This window comes from Loxodonta africana, chromosome 6 (genome assembly GCF_030014295.1).
Source record: "Loxodonta africana isolate mLoxAfr1 chromosome 6, mLoxAfr1.hap2, whole genome shotgun sequence".
Lineage (NCBI taxonomy): Eukaryota > Metazoa > Chordata > Mammalia > Proboscidea > Elephantidae > Loxodonta > Loxodonta africana.
The window spans coordinates 80479941-80498370 of NC_087347.1; the positions used below are offsets into that span (position 1 = coordinate 80479941).

An 18430-nucleotide genomic window follows, 5' to 3' on the forward strand; every position below is an offset into this window, starting at 1 on the left:
ACTGCCACCTTGATACCCGAAAAACCAAACCCACTGCCATCAAGTTGATTCTGACTCATAGTGACCCCATAGGGTTTCCAGGGCTGTAAATCTTTATGGTAGCAGACTGGCATGTCTTTTTCCCATGGTGGGTTCAAACTGCTGATCTTTTGGTTGCCAGATGAGCACTTTAACCACTGTGCTACCAGGGCCCCTGCCACTTTGATAAATGCAGTATATTATTTAGTCATCATCTCAAACTTATCATGGTTAAAACAGAGTTTCTGGTTTTTCTCCAGCCCTTTTCTTGTCCCAGTGTTCTTGATCTCAGTAACTGATACCACCGTCTCCCCAGTTAATCTATCTGTGTGTCCTCTGTCTACCCTACACTCCACATGCACTGCACTGGCAAATCCTATACCTCTGTTCCCATCTTCTTCTCCCCATATCCACAGCTGCTCTCTGAGTAATAGCCTTAACCACCTCTCACCATAGTCACTTAACTCATCCCCTTGCTTCCACACCTGGGTTCCCATAGTCCACCATCCACAAAGCAGTCATAATGATATTTTTAAATGTAAATGAGGTCTCATAATGCCACTTCCTACATCTTTGCTTCTAATTATTTTTAAAATAAAATCCAAACTCCCCTCCATTTATGCAAGTTTCTACATGATCTGGCCCCTGTTTACTTTGTGACCACAATCCTCACTCTCTACAATCTAGCAAGGTAGCCATCTTGCTGTCTCTCCTATATGGCAGCTTCATTTCTGCTGCAGAGCCTTTGCTCTTGGTCTTATCCCTGCCCAGATATCTCTTCAACAAGCTCTTTTCATGGCTGGCTTCTTTGTCTCATTTAGGTCTCAGTTCAAATATCATGTCCTCAAAGAGGCTTTCCCTGACTACAGTTTATCACATTGTCCTAATTTATTTTTTATTATTATTTTATTATTTATTATAAATATTTCTATAAATATTAACAGAATATTTATCAATATCTGAAAATACCTTGTACATTTTTTTTTTTTTTACTTTTTTAGTGTGTGTCCTTCCCCCAGCTCCCACCCCCACCTAGGCAAAAAAGAAGCGCCATAAAATTAGCCAGTTTGTTTATCATGTTCATCATCATATTCCTGGCCTACCACATAAAAGTTAATGAAAAAATATTTGAGGGGGAATAAATAAATGGATGCATCTTACCTGGGATCAGGCCTGAATGTGTAAATACAGATAGAGATATAAATTAACTTACCTGCTTTATCGCTCAGCTTACACTCAGTGATATTATATTGCTCAAATTCTTCCTAAACAGAATATTTTTATTACTTGGAAGGATCCAAAGATGCTCTCCTTTGTGGTTTCAGTGGAGATTCAGGGTAAGTAATGTTTGTTTTGTTTTTAGTCTACATGCTGCAAAAGAAGGACAAGCATGTTCAATCAGTTTGCTAATTAGAACCTTTGATTCTGTATTGTTTTCATATATTCCATGATATTATTTGAGTCATTCAGTCCCAAAGTGAAAGTACCTGGGTGGTGCAAAACGGTTTGTGTTCAAGTACTAACTTAAAGGTTGGCAGTTCAAACCCATCCGGTGACACCACAGAAGAAAGGCCCAGCGATCTGCTTCTGTAAAGATTACAGCCAAGAAACCCTATGGAGCAGTTCTACTGTGTAACACATAGGATCACTATGAGTTAGAATCTACTGGGTTTTCCTAAATTCTACTTACTCTCCAACTGAGTGTGACTGTAGATGACTGAGTAATGTGACATTTTGGCTACTCTAAACAAAAGGATCTCATGTATACAGGCAAAGATATATTAAGAATCTCATACTTATGCAAACACCTAGTGTGTACACTGGGAACATAAAAATAAACAAGATAAGATACCTGATCTCAAAGGAACCTCAGAACACTGTGTTTGTGTAATGACGTCATGGATACCAATCCATTAATTTTAGAAAGAAGAGCCTAAAGGCTTGACAAATATTTTATAGTTACAAATCTTTACAAACTTATTAAATTGCTATATTTTGACTGTTCATTCCAAGAATAACCTTTGGGAGGCATAGTTTTGGTAAAGCCATACCTAGTCAATCCATTTGGATTTAAGGATTATTATATGATATTTGGCAAAAGCTCCAAGTTTTGATGATGACTATGAAAACAAACAACAAACCAGTTGCAGTTGAGTCAATTCTGACTCATAGCAACCCTATAAGCCAGAGTAGAATTGCCCCATAGGGTTTCCAAGGAGTGACTGGTGGATTCGAACTGCCAACCTTTTGGTTAGCAGCTGTAGCTCATTTTTTAAATGGTATATATGTGTAGGAACTAGGCTGAGTAATTTGCATATGTTATTTTGTATAAATTTAATAATGATCTTAACTTTTTGAGGTTGGTATTATTATCTTCTTTTCACAGAAATATAAATGGTGTCTTGAATTTTCCTCTTTTAAGTAATTTGACACAGTCACCACCTAGTAAATAGTAGAGGTGGGATTAAAACCTAGTTCTTCCTGACTCCAAATCATGTGTTCCTGTCATTATTCAGTATGTCTCCTCCCCACAGAAGGAGCCATGAATTTGTAACTGTTCTGTAATACTCTTTATCTTGTATCCTGAAACACTCTAACTTAAGATATTCTGTTTTGTGTGTATAGTCAGTGTCCAGAAGGGTACGTCTGTATGAAAGGTGGCAGAAACCCCGATTATGGCTACACAAGCTTTGACACTTTCAGTTGGGCCTTCTTAGCCTTATTTCGGTTAATGACCCAAGATTACTGGGAAAACCTTTACCAACAGGTGAGTGCCAAGGGAACTATGTGTTATGCCATTCAAAATAATGTGATCTGTGTTTTGAATCAGACAATCATATGGTCTACTGTGCTGGGAATGACAGCTTGAAGAGGAATGGCGTTGCATTCATTGTGAAAAAGAACATTTTAAGATCTATTCTGAAGTACAACGCTATCAGTGATAGGATAATATCCATACGCCTACAAAGAAGATCAGTTAATACGATTATTATTCAAATTTACACACCAACCACTAAGGCCAAAATTGAAGAAACTGAAGATTTTTACCAACTTCTGCAGTCTGAAATTGATCAAGCATGCAGTTAGGGTGCATTGATAATTACTGGTGATTAGAATGCAAAAGTTGGAAACAAAGAAGAAAGATCAATAGCTGGAAAATATAGCCTTGGTGATAGAAATGATGCCAGAGATCTTACAGCAGAAATTTGCAAGACCAATGACTTCTTCATTGCTAATACCTTTTTTTTTTTTTTACCAACATAAATGGCAACTATACACGTGGACCTCACCAGATGGAACACAGGCGTCAAATCGACCACATTTGTGGAAAGAGAAGATGGAAAAACTCAATATCATCAGTCAGAACAAGGCCAGGGGCTGACTGTGAAACAGACCATCAGTTGCTCACATGCAAGTTCTAGTTGACTCTAAGGAAAATTAGAACAAGTCGACGAGAGCCAAAGTACGACCTTGAGTATATGCCACCTGAATTTAGAGATAATCTCAAGAATAGATTTGACAACATTGAACACTAATGACCGAAGACCAAATGAGTTGTGGAATGACATCAAGGATATCAGACATGAAGAAAGCAAGAGGTCATTAAAAAGACAGAAAAAAAAAAAAGACCAAAATAGATGTCAGAAGAGACTGTATACCAAAAAGAATTCGTCGATGGGAGGTAGCATATGATCAGGAACCGATAGTAATGAAGGAAGAGGTACAAGCTACACTGAAGGCATTAGCAAAAAACAAGGCTCCAGGAATTGACAGAATACCAATTGAGATGTTTCAACAAATGGATGCATCGCTGGAACTGCTCATTTGTCTATGCCAAGAAATTTGGCCAACTGACTGGAAGAGATCCATATTTATGCCTATTCCCAAGAAAGTTGATTCAACCCCAACCAAAAACTATCCAATAATATCATTATCACACACAAGTAAAATTTTGCCGAAGATCACTCAAAAGCGGCTGCTGCAGGATATAAACAGGGAACAACCAGAAATTCAAGTAGGATTCAGAAGAGGACATGGAAAAGGGGATATCATTGCTGATGTCAGATGGATCCTGGCTGAAAGCAGAGAATATCAGAAAGATGTTTACCTGTGTTTTATTGACTATGCAGAGGCATTCAACTGTGTGGATCGTAACAAATTATGGATAACGTTGCAGAGAAAGGGAATTCTACAAAACTTAATTGTGCTCATAAGGAACTTGTACATGGATCAAGAGGCAGTTGTTTGAACAGAACAAGAGGATACTGTGTGGTTTAAAATCAGAAAAAGTGTGCATCAGGGTTGTATCTTTTCACCATACCTATTCAGTCTGTATGCTGAGCAAATAATCCAGGAAGCTGGACTATACAAAGAAGAATTTGGCATCAGGACTGGAGAAAGACTCATGATCCACCTGCAATATGCAGATGACACATCTTCACTTGCCGAGACTGAAGAGGACTTGAAGCACTTACTAATGAAGATCAAAGACCATAGCCTTCAACATGGATTACACCTCAACATAAAGAAAAAGATTCTCACAGCTGACCAATAAGCAATATCATGATAATCAGAGAAAAGACTGAAGTTGTTAAGGATTTCATTTTACTTGGATCCACAATCAACACCCATGGAAGTAGCAGTCAGGAAATCAAACAATGCACTGTGTTGGGCAGATCTGCAAAAGACCTCTTTAAAATGTTGAAAAACAAAGATGTCACCTTGAAGACTCATGTGAGCCTGACCCATGCCATGGTGTTTTCAACTGCCTCATATGCATGTGAAAGCTGGATGGTAAATAAGGAAGACTGAAGAATTGATGCCTTTGAATTGTGGTGTTGGAGAAAAATATTGAATACACCGTGGACTGCCAAAAGAACAAGCAAATCTGTCTTGCGAAGAAGTACAACCAGAATGCTCCTTAGAAGCAAAGATGATGAAACTATGTCTCACATACTCTGGACATGTTATCAGGAGGGATTGGTCCCTGGAGAAGGACATAATAATGCTTGGTAAAGTAGAGTGTCAGTGAAAAAGAGGAAGACCGTCGAGGAGATGGATTGACACAGTGGCTGCAAGAATGGGTTCAAACATAACAATGATTGTGAGGATGGCACAGGGCTGGGCAGTGTTTCATTCTGTTGTACATAGGGTTGCTATGAGTTAGCACCAACTCGATGTCACCTAACAACAACATGTTTCTTAATAGTCTTGTATCGTGTATTTTATTCAGTTTAGAATGGAGAAAACTGTATTGCCTTATTATTAAAAGTAGACATGTTTTACTCTTAGCACTACTAGAGTGGATAGTTTTTGAGTCATAAATTATTTTCTTAGTCTCTCTAGGCATATTTGATCTCTGGGTCTCTTTCTCCCTTCCTCAATAGAACATGCCACTGGTCCTAGGTAAAAACCAAAACAAACAAAAAAACCCAAACCCATAGCCATCAAGTCGATTATGACTCATAGCAACACTATAGGACAGAGTAGAAGTGCCAGATAGGGTTTCCAAGGAGGGGGTAGTGGATTCTAACTGCCGACCTTTTGGTTAGGAACCAAGATCTTTACCACTGCACCACCAGGGCTCCTGGTCCTGGGTAAATAGAAAACCTACTGTGATGTTCCCTGTCCTGCACACACACACTTTTCCACACGTGCCTCACTGCTTGGAGTGCCCTAAACACACTAGGCTCTCCAGTGTTCACTTGGCCACCATGCTTTGTTTGTTGAACTCCTATTTACAATTAAAGACTCAGTTCACATCTTTAAATTTTCCTCTCCCAAACCAAGTGGTCCTTCTAGATTTCTGTGGATCTTTGTATATTCTTCAATTTATAGCATTAATCTCTTGTTTGATAATTGTTAATTCACACAGCTGTCTCATCTAACTTGAATGTGATCTTCTTGGAACCATGAGCTCTATCTTTTTATTTGTGTATTGTCAGCACCCAATCCCAAGATGAGGAAGCCAAAATGATTATTCTTCCTTGTGAATAATAATGAATCACTTTTCTCAGAATCACCAGATTCTTCTTTAAGACTTTTTTTTAAATTAATTTCTGAGAATATTATAAATGAAAACTGGAAGGATATCAAAATACACCTCACAGGAATAAAAGAATGCAGTGACTTTTAAAATATGCAAGAAGATGCTTGCTTTTGCTCAAAATAAAATAAATGCAAATTAGAAGTATAGTGACATATGACATCATTAATGCTTCATATTTATTGAGATAAAAGAATTTTAGCAGTAATAGGGACCATAGATATTATCTCTTCCTAAAATTTGAAAGTGAGCAAAGTAGCTAGTTTTATGAGTAATTTTCAGCCTGTGGGAAAAAAATGCAGTTATTATTATGTTTAATAATAATGAAGAACCATACCTAACTTTACCACCCACACCCACTCATTTAATAAATTGCTGTATCATTTATACTGAAAATGTGTTTGTTTTAATACTGGTTGTTTTCCATGAAGATATAATTTTATTCCTTTTTATCTTTCAATAAAATGAGATTATACAAAACTGCCTAATTTACCTATGCCTAACGTACCATTCTAGTTGGAATAATTTACCAAAAAAAAAAAGTTGTATTATTAATATAATAATTTCTGTTTTCCTGTAGACACTGCGTGCTGCTGGGAAAACCTACATGATCTTCTTTGTTGTGGTGATTTTCCTGGGCTCCTTTTATCTCATAAACTTGATCCTGGCTGTGGTTGCCATGGCCTATGAAGAACAGAACCAAGCAAACATTGAAGAAGCTAGGCAGAAAGAGTTAGAATTTCAACAGATGTTAGAACGACTTAAAAAAGAGCAAGAAGAAGCTGAGGTATTGTTATTTAGTTGAAAATTCTTCTTAGAAGTGCAAAAGGTAACAACAGAGGCTCTGTGGCCTATGGCTGGCCTTTCCCAGGTAGATTTTCTTTAATGGGTTTTTGTTTATAAATTCAATGGTCATTTCTAGCGTGGGCGAAGGAACCAATTCTGGATTCAGCAGAAATGGGATGCCTGCCCTATTCCACCCTCCCCATAATCGGCTGGCTCCTGCATGAAAAATGTTCTGAGGTTATTCCTTTTAAATCTGTCATCCACAATGCTTCAGTGTACATGGGATTATGCAAAATTCCAGAACATACATAATGTGTTTCCCTGGGGTAACAATGTACACAAAGATTTAGGGAAATTATTTTAATGTTAAAGTTAAAATTACGGCATACAAGGCAAAATGTGCATCTTTTTTTTTTTTTTTAATGTTACGAGGATTTTTGAGATAAAACATGAGATGTTAGAGCCATACTTATGGTTGTGACCATTTTAACCGAAGTCAGAAACCCTGAGGGATCCAAAGGGGTACTTCAGTGAAAAAGTTTGAGGTGTGTCTTAAGGGAATCATAATTTGAAATACCCAAGAATCTTAAAAATTGCTTGATGGTTTGTCCTAGTTAAACCCTTTCAAGGAATGTAAACTACTGGGAGGAAGCAATAATCTGCAATGCAGAGAAACTTTGTTGCACAAAATATTCAGTGCAGCATTTTAATCATATTAAAAATCAGAAAGAGTTTAAATGTCCAAAATTGGTTAAGAGGATTATGATGTTTTTATATTTTGAAGTAGTATTCAGCCATGAAATTACATATTTTAAGAAAATTATAAGGATATTAAATAGTAGGATAAAAATTGGGTATAAAATACAATCACAATTTAAGATTATATATATATACATAAAGACTGGAAGAAATATTAATACCATTTATATCTGGTATGTAAGATTATGAGTGATTTTTTATTTTAGTCACAATTTTTTTTTCAATTTTTTACAATAAATATTTCATTTGTATAACTAAAAATCATTTTTATTTTTTATAAAGAGGTGGCACTAAGGGCATACTAGGGGGTTCCTAGGAGTCTATTTCAGGACAATAATTATTGGCCTTACCATTTCCTTGAGATAATATTATTTTTTAATAATTCACTTTCATTTTCAGATAACTCAATCTTCATTAAACTATAGAGTGCCTGACTCTATTGATAACAGTGATAATTCTGAATTAATTACCTGTATAAAATGTAGAGGTTATCTTATTACATGGTTCGTGTGAGTTTTATGTTCCAGAATTAATTCGTAAAACTTTCACATATAATATCTAGATTTACTTTACTGTGAACTAGTAATAACATGTAATCGTTTAGTTTCAAAGGACAATGGTGTTTTATTACAGTGCAGGAGAATCAGAGGTATGCTTTCTAAGCTTTCAGGTCGTAGTGCAAAGAAAACTGCATCGCTTCATGTACAAGGGACATGATTATATGACAAAATGATTATATGACAGCATGATTAAAATCATGTCAGAGAGGCACTTTATCACAGTGTTGCCAGAATTTGGAAATGACTCACCGTATGTGGGCCCTCTTCCTCTTGGCCCCACAGGCAGTAGCAGCGGCAGCAGCTGAATATACAAGTATCGGGAGGAGCAGAATCATGGGCCTCTCAGAGAGCTCTTCTGAAACGTCCAAACTGAGCTCTAAGAGTGCTAAAGAAAGAAGAAACAGGAGAAAGAAAAAGAATCAAAAGAAGCTGTCCAGAGGGGAAGAAAAGAGAGATGATGAAAAATTGTCCAAATCTGAATCCGAAGAAAGCATCAGGAGAAAAAGTGTCCACCTTGGTGTTGAAGGACCTAGGCGAGCACGTGAAAACAGATTATCTACCCCCAATCAGGTACCACCTAAACTGTCTAACACATGCACCAGAGAGATGATGATAGAGCAAAATGTTTTATGCTAGGGTATAGCAGGCCTCAGGAGAGGAAACTGAGTGACTTCGCCGGTATGTTTGTAGGTTAAACCTATCCATTGCTGCACATTTATGGAAAGAAGATATTTCCATGTAGCTTTAATAAAGTTAAACTTAAATAAAGTTTGATCATTTTTTTGAAGGTGCTTATAATTTCAGAATTGTCATATTTTCTCTAATAATGTTTTCAGAATAAACCAATTTTCCAAAACAACATGTTCCTGAACATGGTTGTGGAAATGAACAAATTGTTTATACTACAAATTACCTATAATATTTCTATTTAGACTGTTTTTTTTTGTAATGCCCCATTGGTTAAAACTAGTCTTAGACAGTTTATCCTCTTTTGTTCACCATTTTATGTAATGGTTTCACCAGTATTTCAGTCACCCAAGCTGGAAACCTTAGGGAGGCCTTTGACAACCTCTACCTCCAACCACATCAGCTGCTAACATCTAGTCCCATACTCTATTAATTTTGCTTGTATAAAATTTCTCTCTCCCTTCCTTTCTTTTTTCAACTGAAACCTCCATATCTCAGGCCTCCCTCCCTAGAGTACTGTACAGCCCACCAAGATGACCCATTGCTGCTATTCTCCTTAACATTTCCATATTTTCCTTTGCGCATTTCCTCAAATCATTTTTTTAAAACAAAGATCTAAGTCATCCTTTTGCCCCTCTTTAGAAAAGTACTAATTAACCACCACTGCATACAGAACAAAGCTCACATCTTATCCGTACTGTGAACTGACTTCAGCCTCATTTGGCCACCCTTTTCTCCCTGCAGTACCCTCAGCCCACCAAAATGGGGTGCTCACAGTTGCCTACATGTGCTATACTTTCATGTCTTTATTACTTGGCACACACTCTAAATGGGATGATTTTCTTACTTGTTTTTCCTCCTGTCACCCATTCTTCACGACTCAGCTGAAGTGCTGTTGTCCCACAAATCTTCCTCAGTCCTCTTCATTCCTCCGCATCTGCTCTTCAGTGCCCCAGGCAGAATTACTATCCTTCTCACTGAACCTTCATTTAAAATTTCTAGGTTCTCCTACTTAGTCTAAAAGACCCTGACAGGGATACAAAGAAATAGAAGATAGAGCCCCTGCTTTCAAAGATTTCACAATCTAGTAGGACAGACAGAACTTGAATACATGTAAAGTTATTTAAGATATAACTAAAAAGAAATATGACAAAAGTAGTGCAATCTAGTTTTGAGGCAAGAACCTTCCGGTTTTCATTTCTGCATTGTTCACAATGCCCCTCACTTTGTCCTTTCCATAGTTAGTGCTAATGTTTATTGATTTAGATACTTCCAAATAATTTGCATTCAATTGGGTTTATGGTTTATCCTCTATGCGAATTATGTAAGTGTGACTCTTTTTTCCTTCTTTGGTGTTGGGCAGTTTCTTTTCCAAGCTCTCATATATTACGACTTTGTGAACTCACTAGTATCAAAAGGTTTTTCTTAACCTTAACTGAGTTCTCAATGCATGAGGTGGAGTTGCAAGCAAAGGAATGTGAAGAAGCATTTAAGACATAGCCTTTGTGGTTAAGTGCTATGGCCGCTAACCAAAAGATCAGCAGTTCAAATCCCTCGGAGCTCCTTGGAAACTCTATGGGGCAGTTCTACTCTGTCTTATTTTTTTTATAGGGTCGCTATGAGTCGGAATTGACTCGACGGCAATGGGTTTGGTTTGGTTTTTGTTCTTAAAGGCATTTCAATTATTTGTGGAACTTGGGAACTTACTATGAAAAGCTAATTAATGAGTATCAGTACTCAAAACTTTTTGAGCAACATATTATTTATAGCCAGATGGATGATATAAACAGAATGGAGAGGTGACTGTAGGCTAAAATAGCATAAAGCTGTACAGCAACAAATAATTTAACTGATTTTTTGAAAGGATGAATTCTTCAAATCATCTCATCCCTTATTTGGATGAATTCTTACTGTTGAATTTCTTTGATTTTAAGTATGTTTCTTTTCAACTAGTCCTTGCCCCCAGGTCAGTGGTTTCAGTGGTAGTGATGGGACGTGCATTTCTATTTTTCGGCACTTCAGCAGATACATGTCATCTTTTATTTCTTCTGCAGTCACCACTCAGCATTCGTGGCTCCTTGTTTTTTCCAAGACGCAGCAGCAGAACAAGTCTTTTTAGTTTCAAGGGTCGAGGAAAAGATATAGGATCTGAGACTGACTTTGCCGACGACGAGCACAGCATTTTTGGAGACAATGAAAGCCGAAGGGGCTCGCTGTTCGTGCCCCACAGACCAAGGGAGCGGCGCAGCAGTAACATCAGTCAAACCAGTAGGTCCCCGTCAATACTGCGGGTGAACGGGAAGATGCACAGCGCCGTGGACTGCAATGGTGTGGTCTCCCTGGTTGATGGACCTTCAGCCCTCATGCTTCCCAATGGACAGCTTCTGCCAGAGGTGATAATAGATAAGGCAACGTCTGATGAGAGCGTAAGGACGTTTTAAATAGCTCAGGCAATCTTGCATCAGTCAGTCTCTCCGCAGGAGGGGCCTTCTCTCTCATCTTGTGAATGGCTCTGCATTTTGCAATACCCCTTCTGTAGAAACACACCTTTAACTCATTAACTTTAAACCTCATGCCATGTGTTGTAGGCATCTAATTCAAACATTTTCAGCACATGATTAAAAAATAACCACCAGCCGCTCCTTGGAAGCCCTATGGGGCGGTTCTGTTCCATCCTGTAGGGTTGCTGTGAGTCGGAATCAACTCCTCGGCAATGCGAGTCTATCATTTTATAATTGAAGATTAAAAATCATTCCTTTGGAGTACAATGTATAAAAGATATTTATCATTTCAGAAAATGCTGATCTTGTTAGTTGATAGAAGATCCTACTTCTGTAAAGAAAGTTGGATTATTGGCCTACTACTACTACTATTTCAGGTTGCTACTTCATATATACCTTAGTACTTAGAATCACTCTATTGGGTGATACTGTATTATCATCCCTGTTACACACGGGGAAATTGAGGCACAGAAAAATAATGTAATTTTCCTAGGGCCACTCAGCTAATAAATTGTAGCCCTGAGGTTGAAATAGAAGCCCTCTGGTTAAAAACTTATGCTCTGTGCCTCTTCGGTGTGTAGTAGGTTTCCTGCAAATAGGGTAGTTATGCTTTAGAGTTCCCCCGTATCAATAAAATTTACCGCCTTCGTGAAAAAATCTCTATCAATTTTGCCTGGAATCTGTGAATAAAAATTTAACAACAAAAATACATTCATAGATACAAACATACATAAAAACAAAACAAACAAACAAAGCAACCGTTCCAAAACAACAACAGTTCCAAGAACTTAGCAAGTCATTGAGTGATTGAAGTAAAAAGTCTGCTTAGGGTTGAAGGCCAGCTCATTCTGGTCCCTAAAGTTTCTAGTGTACCTATTTAGGCCTTTCACTGTGTTGCACTAAATACCATCAAGGGCTTTGACTAACCCAGCAAGCTTTGCGTTCATGCTACATATTCATATATCCATGTTTGCAGACAGTATAGTATTTCAAGTGAGAATAAAGTTCCATCAAAGCCATGGCCACACACTTACTTCAGTTGGAATGACTACATGTGCTTGTAGAAACATGGGACCTCTCTGCTTGCATGATACAGCTTCAACCCTTCTCTCAAGGCGCTTTTCCTTATCAAATAAGCATGTTAAATTTCTGTGGGGTCAGATCTTCGTTGTGTTTTTGCTTTTCAACAATGTGTATAATCTAAAATCTTATGTAATTTATATCAGATTTGGAGATTATTTTATATTTTTAATGAATTTGTTTTCATTTAGACCTTTATTTTTACCCCAGAAAAAAACAGTACCACAATAAATTATAAAACTACAAAACTGTAGGAATGGATTCTTCTAAGAGTCAATAGAAATGCAATAAACATAATGTGGCGTAATAATATGGCTGGGATGAAAAATCGCATTACAAATAATATAATCTATACACCTGAAACATGTCTACAAGGAGAAGAATTTGTTTAATCAAATTCTTTTCCCCCAATTCTTGTTTGACTTGGGGGAAAAAAAATACCCCTGCTTTTGGAAAGCCAGTAATTAGAGACCAAAGCAGAGAAAGCATGTTTATAGAGACCTAAATAAAAAGGCACCTGTTGATATGTGTGTGTGCACGTATACAACATACATACACACATGCACATATCTATGTATGTATGTCTGTTTTATACACATACATATGTAACTATATATATACACACACACACAAACTATACAACTTTCCAACTCTAGAACTATATACGTTTGTGAAATGTATCTATTATAAAAAATGTGTATGTATGTATTTGTAAAATGGTGTGTATATATACATACACACCATACACAAGCAGATAGATGCAGAGTTGTATAGTTGTTCATTTGTGTGTGTGTGTGTGTGTGTGTGTGTGTGTTGCTGGCCTGAACTGAACCACCCATGATGTTTTAAATTTGAATTAGTTGCCAAGATTCAAAAATAAGAAATCTCACATAGAAGTGAATTGACCTGGTAAGATGGAGCTCACATTCCTGCATGGCAACAAAAACCTTTAGAGCTGAACAGTGGTCACCTCTTTTACATGGAGCTTGCATTCTCCATTTTGCTATAGTCCCCATCAGTCAAAATTGCCTTTTTAAACTCAGTCATTTATCATCTTATATATGCTGGTCAGTTTATGAAATCTTTCTTGGCAGTAAAAAACAGTAATTAGCCTCCATTATATTATTGCTTAGACAAATAATGACAGAAATTTATCAGAGAGCCCTGAGATTCTATCCCTTTATACACACCACTGCCTTGATACTAGTTTAGCTCTTTTCATGTAGGACTCTTACATGGTAATATTATCTGACTAAATTTGAGACCCAGAGAAGTGGGGAGATGATGATAGTTACTATAACAATAAAAGCAGCTAGATTTTTTTTTTTTTAATTTCCTGAGTATAAATTCTTTTAGTCTTCATAACAAGACTATGAGGCAGGTACTATTATTACCCCCGTTTTGCTGATGATGAAACTGAGACACAGAGAGACTAAGTAACTCTCCTAAGATATATAGCCAGAAAGTAGCAGAACCATGACTGGAACCCAGCAATCTAGTCTATAATTTTACTTACTCTCTATAACTAAAGTAAGGTTTTATTTTATACCTATAATTTATTAGAATCCTGTTCTTAAAATTAATTAATCATCTTTTTTTCAGGGTACAACCAATCAAATACGTAAGAAAAGACGATCCAGTTCTTATCTCCTTTCTGAGGATATGCTGAATGACCCTAATCTCAGACAAAGAGCAATGAGTAGAGCGAGCATATTGACGAACACTGTGGAAGGCAAGTAACCATATTCTCTTTACTATACTAACTTTTTAAAATAAAGTTATAAAAAATCCTGGTCAGTCTCAAATAAAGTAAATGAACTTCTTAGGAGGAGTTCAGAGAATTTAAATGGTTTTAAGCAATAATAAGGTAACCAATGGATACTCAGAATTCTCTTGGCATGTTTTATAAAGTGGGTAAAAGGAACCTAATTTGCTGTGAAACCTTTCACCAACAACACAATAAAATATTTTTTTAAATGGATGAAATTACTTGAGATTAAAGAGGAACATTGGGTGATATGACCTTTTAAACATAGTTTAATGGTAGTGGATGCAGAAAACCGGGTTAACCTAAACTGTGTGATTCCTTAACTGTGATCCTAGAAATTTTACCTAGCCTCTGAGTTTGTTCCCTCTTCTAATCTGAATAAGAAAATAATACCTACTTCACATGTTTATAAATTGCTGACTCTACACCCATTCTATGAAAAGGCCTTTGTAAAATGGTAACCTGTGATGTGATACCATATTAAAATTATGATGAAAGGGCATTAAAGCAGTTTGAAGAATGCAGTCTGAACAACAGTGGTTAGACTCGGAGATTCACTGAGAAGAGATTCAAAGGGTGACTACTTTTTAAAATGTGCTGGCTTTCACTGCCACTCCCACAATATGTCCCAGTTCTCACCTTGCCACAGGATAACCAGCCCCATTCCCAGTGGACCCAAGCAATGTTTCCAGTCACCCCCTAAGTTAATGATGACAAGTAAACGGGCTGATGGTGTGAAATATCTGGTGCGTGAGTCATCCATAAATTATTGTAGTCTCAACCTTTAGGGAATTTTTTTTTTTTTTTTTCACATGTGAACTAGCAAGAGCTTTTCCTGAATAGAATTTTCTTACCGTCTTCAAGAGATCAAAGACACAGTGGGGAAAGCATGTATGTTGTTGAAAAACAAACAGTTCTCCTTTAAGAAAACGGTACTCCTGTGTACCATTCCGTGTCAGGGACATGTTTTCTCTGAGAGATGCCCATATGTCTGCTTTCAGTCATTAATTTCTCTTCCTTTCCCACACTGATGTATCATGTTTGTTGACAGACAATACAAGACTTTTATGCAATATGCAATGCTTTCATAGATACAGCCCTGTTACGTTTGCAAAGTCTAAATTGGAAGATTTGTTTACATATTAAAGTGCACTGTGGATTTTTATCTGATTAGGAATAAGATATACAAATGGCTGACTTCATGTTCTTTATTTGTTTGCTTGTTTGTTTCCTCCAGAACTTGAAGAGTCTAGACAAAAATGCCCACCTTGGTGGTACAGATTTGCACACACTTTCTTGATCTGGAATTGTTCTCCATATTGGATAAAATTTAAGAAGTTGATCTATTTTATCGTAATGGATCCTTTTGTAGACCTTGCTATAACCATTTGCATAGTTTTGAACACGTTATTTATGGCTATGGAGCATCACCCCATGACTAATGAATTCAAAAACATGCTCACTGTGGGAAATTTGGTGAGTTTGTTATGGTGTTTTATGTACCTATAGTTTCTCTTTTTTTTCTGTTGTTATCATTGTCATTTCATTTTTGTTTAAGTGGGATGGACCTGCAGCTAGGTAATTATGCACCTCAAGAATTCACAATGGGAATCATTGTGCAGACCCAAGTTTCTAGTTATATATATAATTTCAAAAGATTTTGCGCTAGTGTTGGGCTCTGTAAATAACATTACCATTTCCATAAAGGATTGACCTCTTGACAGTTGACAGTGTTTTTGTAATCTAGCAGGTCTCTTGGGAGCAACGCTTTCAAAATTTGATACTTTCTTACATATTTTATAGTTACATTGGTACTTCCTTGTGAGTACATACCCCACATATTTTTAGAAAAGCTATGAAAGCATTGTTTTGATACAATAGTAGCGAAGCATGTAGGCATTTCCACAGATGTAGATTTGAATCCTGATTGAGCTGCTTATTAGTTGTGTGACCTTGGAAGATTTTTAATTTTTAATTTTCTCACCTAAAAAATAAAAAATAATAATCCTTCATTAATAGTATTTTTGGAGGGATTAAACATTTTCTACTTAATAGCCTGACATATAGTAAGTACTTACTATGGGTTGAATTGTGGCCCCCAAAAATGTGTCAACTTGGCTAGTCCATGATTTCCAGTATTGTGTGATTTTCCACCATTTTGTCATCTGATGTGATTTTCCTATGTGTTGTAAATCCTTCCTCTATCATGTTATGAGGTGGGATTAGCAGCAGCATGTTAATGAGGCAGGACTCAATCTACAAGATTAGGTTGTATCTTAAGTCAATCTTTTTTGAGATAGAAAACAGAGAAGTGAACAGAGAGACGTTGGGACCTCATGCCACCAAGAAACAAGAGCCAGGAGTATAGAGTGTCCTTTGTACCCAGGGTCCCTGCGCTGAGAAGCTCCTCGACCAGGGAAGATTGATGACAAGGACCTTCCCCAAGAGCTGACAGACAGAAAGCCTTCCCCTGGAGCTGATGCCCTGAATTTGGGCTTCTAGCCTCCTAGACTGTGACAGAATATATTTCTCTTTGTTAAAGCCATCCACTTGTGGTATTTCTATTATAGCAGCACTAGATGACTAAGACAGAATCTGGTACCGAGAGTGGGATACTGTTCTAACAGATACTGAAAATGTGGAAGCAGTTTTGAAACTGTGAATGGATAGAGGCTGGAAGAGTTTAAAAGTGCCTAATAGTAAAAGCCTAGATTGCCTTGAAGAAACTGTTGAAATTATGGATATCAAAGATAATTCTGGTAGGAGAGCTGTTACACTGGAGACTGCACAGACTGATAAGCACCAGCAAGAGAACCAGGAAACTAGCACGAGACAGCACTGGAGCTGACCCACGGATCAAGAGGGCTGAGTGCCTTTGCACAGCTGGCTTCCTGGCAGAATGGGGTGCCTCCAGGCACTTATCGGTGGATCTAGGCTTGCCATCCAGTGGAGCAAGAGAGCTGAGTGCCTTCTGGCTGAAATTTTACTGGCAGAGTTGGGTGCCTTCAGGCACTTATCAGTGGAGCTAAAGAGCTTTGGAACATTTTGTCCCAGCAGGGCAGAGGCAAGCAGGGCAGATGCGGTCAGAGAGGCCTGAGGGGCGAGAAGCCAAGGAACCAGGAAGCAGAAGCTGAAGAGACAAGGAGCACAGAAAGCAGAGCTGCCTCAGTCTCAAAGGGTAGTGCCAAGACCTCTGGGGCTTCAAAGGGTGAGGCCAGAGCCTCCTAGGTTTCAGAGAGTCAGATCTTTACCAACTCAGTTCAGTTGTGTGGGGCTGCCGTTCACGAGTGCCAGCAGGATGGGGCAGTCATATCCATCAGGCAGAAGAACGGGGCCTGTGGGGCTGAATGAGCAGGGTCATCACTCAGATGGACTAGGAGAATGGGGCCTCCCAAAGCCGAGGGAGCGGAGTTGCTATTCCAGGGTGCCTGGAAGGTGGAGCTGAAGCCCAGGGCCGAGGAGCCTCCACTAACAATACAGAGAGTGTGGCCAATACCTAAAGTCTGGAGGGTAAGGCCATTGGCTAAGTGGTCTCAGGGAACAGAAGATTATTTGCAAGCCTTGAGTGCTAACGTAATGTGTTCTACTGACTTGCTCAGTGCCTGCTATCCCTTCTTTCCCTTCAATTTCTCCCATTTGTAATGGAAGTGTCTAGTTTGTGGCTGTTCCACTATTGTACTTTGGAAGCAAATAACTTGTATTCTAGGTTTCACAGATGAAGAGGAATTTTTGGAATTTGGACTTGGAGTTGATTTAAGACTTTTGCTGTTATATGATGGAGTGAATATCTTTTACATGTGGCGAGAACATAAATTTTGGGAGGTCAAAAGGTGAAATGTTACGGATTGAATTGTTTCCCCCCAAAATGTGTGTCAACTTGGCTAGTCCATGATTCCCAGCATTGTGTAATTGTCCACCATTTTGTCATCTGATGTGATTTTCCTGTGTGTTATATATCCTACCTCTGTGATGTCATGAGGTGGGATTAGCAACAGTATGTTAATGAGGCAGGACTCTATCTACAAGATTAGGTTGTGTCTTAAGTCAGTCTCTTTTGAGATATAAAACAGAGAAGCAGGCAGAGAGACAGGGAATCTCATGCCACCAAGAAACAAGAGCCAGGAGAATAGCATATCCTTTGTACCTGGAGTTCCTGTGCTGAGAAGCTTCTTGACCAGGGGAAGATTGATGAAATGATCTTCCCTCAGAGCCAATAGAGAGAGAA

At 37.9% G+C, this 18430-nt stretch overlaps 1 protein-coding gene across 1 annotated transcript in view; it reads left to right on the top strand.

The window, feature by feature from the left end:
* The window catches only part of SCN9A (sodium voltage-gated channel alpha subunit 9), a 105545-nt gene that overhangs the window by 16853 nt on the left and 70262 nt on the right, over positions 1–18430 (top strand). The window contains exons 7-13 of the mRNA XM_064287042.1: positions 1292–1355; positions 2644–2785; positions 6645–6851; positions 8452–8739; positions 10911–11282; positions 14040–14169; positions 15443–15681. Of these exons, the coding sequence (XP_064143112.1) occupies positions 1292–1355; positions 2644–2785; positions 6645–6851; positions 8452–8739; positions 10911–11282; positions 14040–14169; positions 15443–15681 (1442 nt within the window). The remainder of the gene's footprint in view (positions 1–1291; positions 1356–2643; positions 2786–6644; positions 6852–8451; positions 8740–10910; positions 11283–14039; positions 14170–15442; positions 15682–18430) is intronic.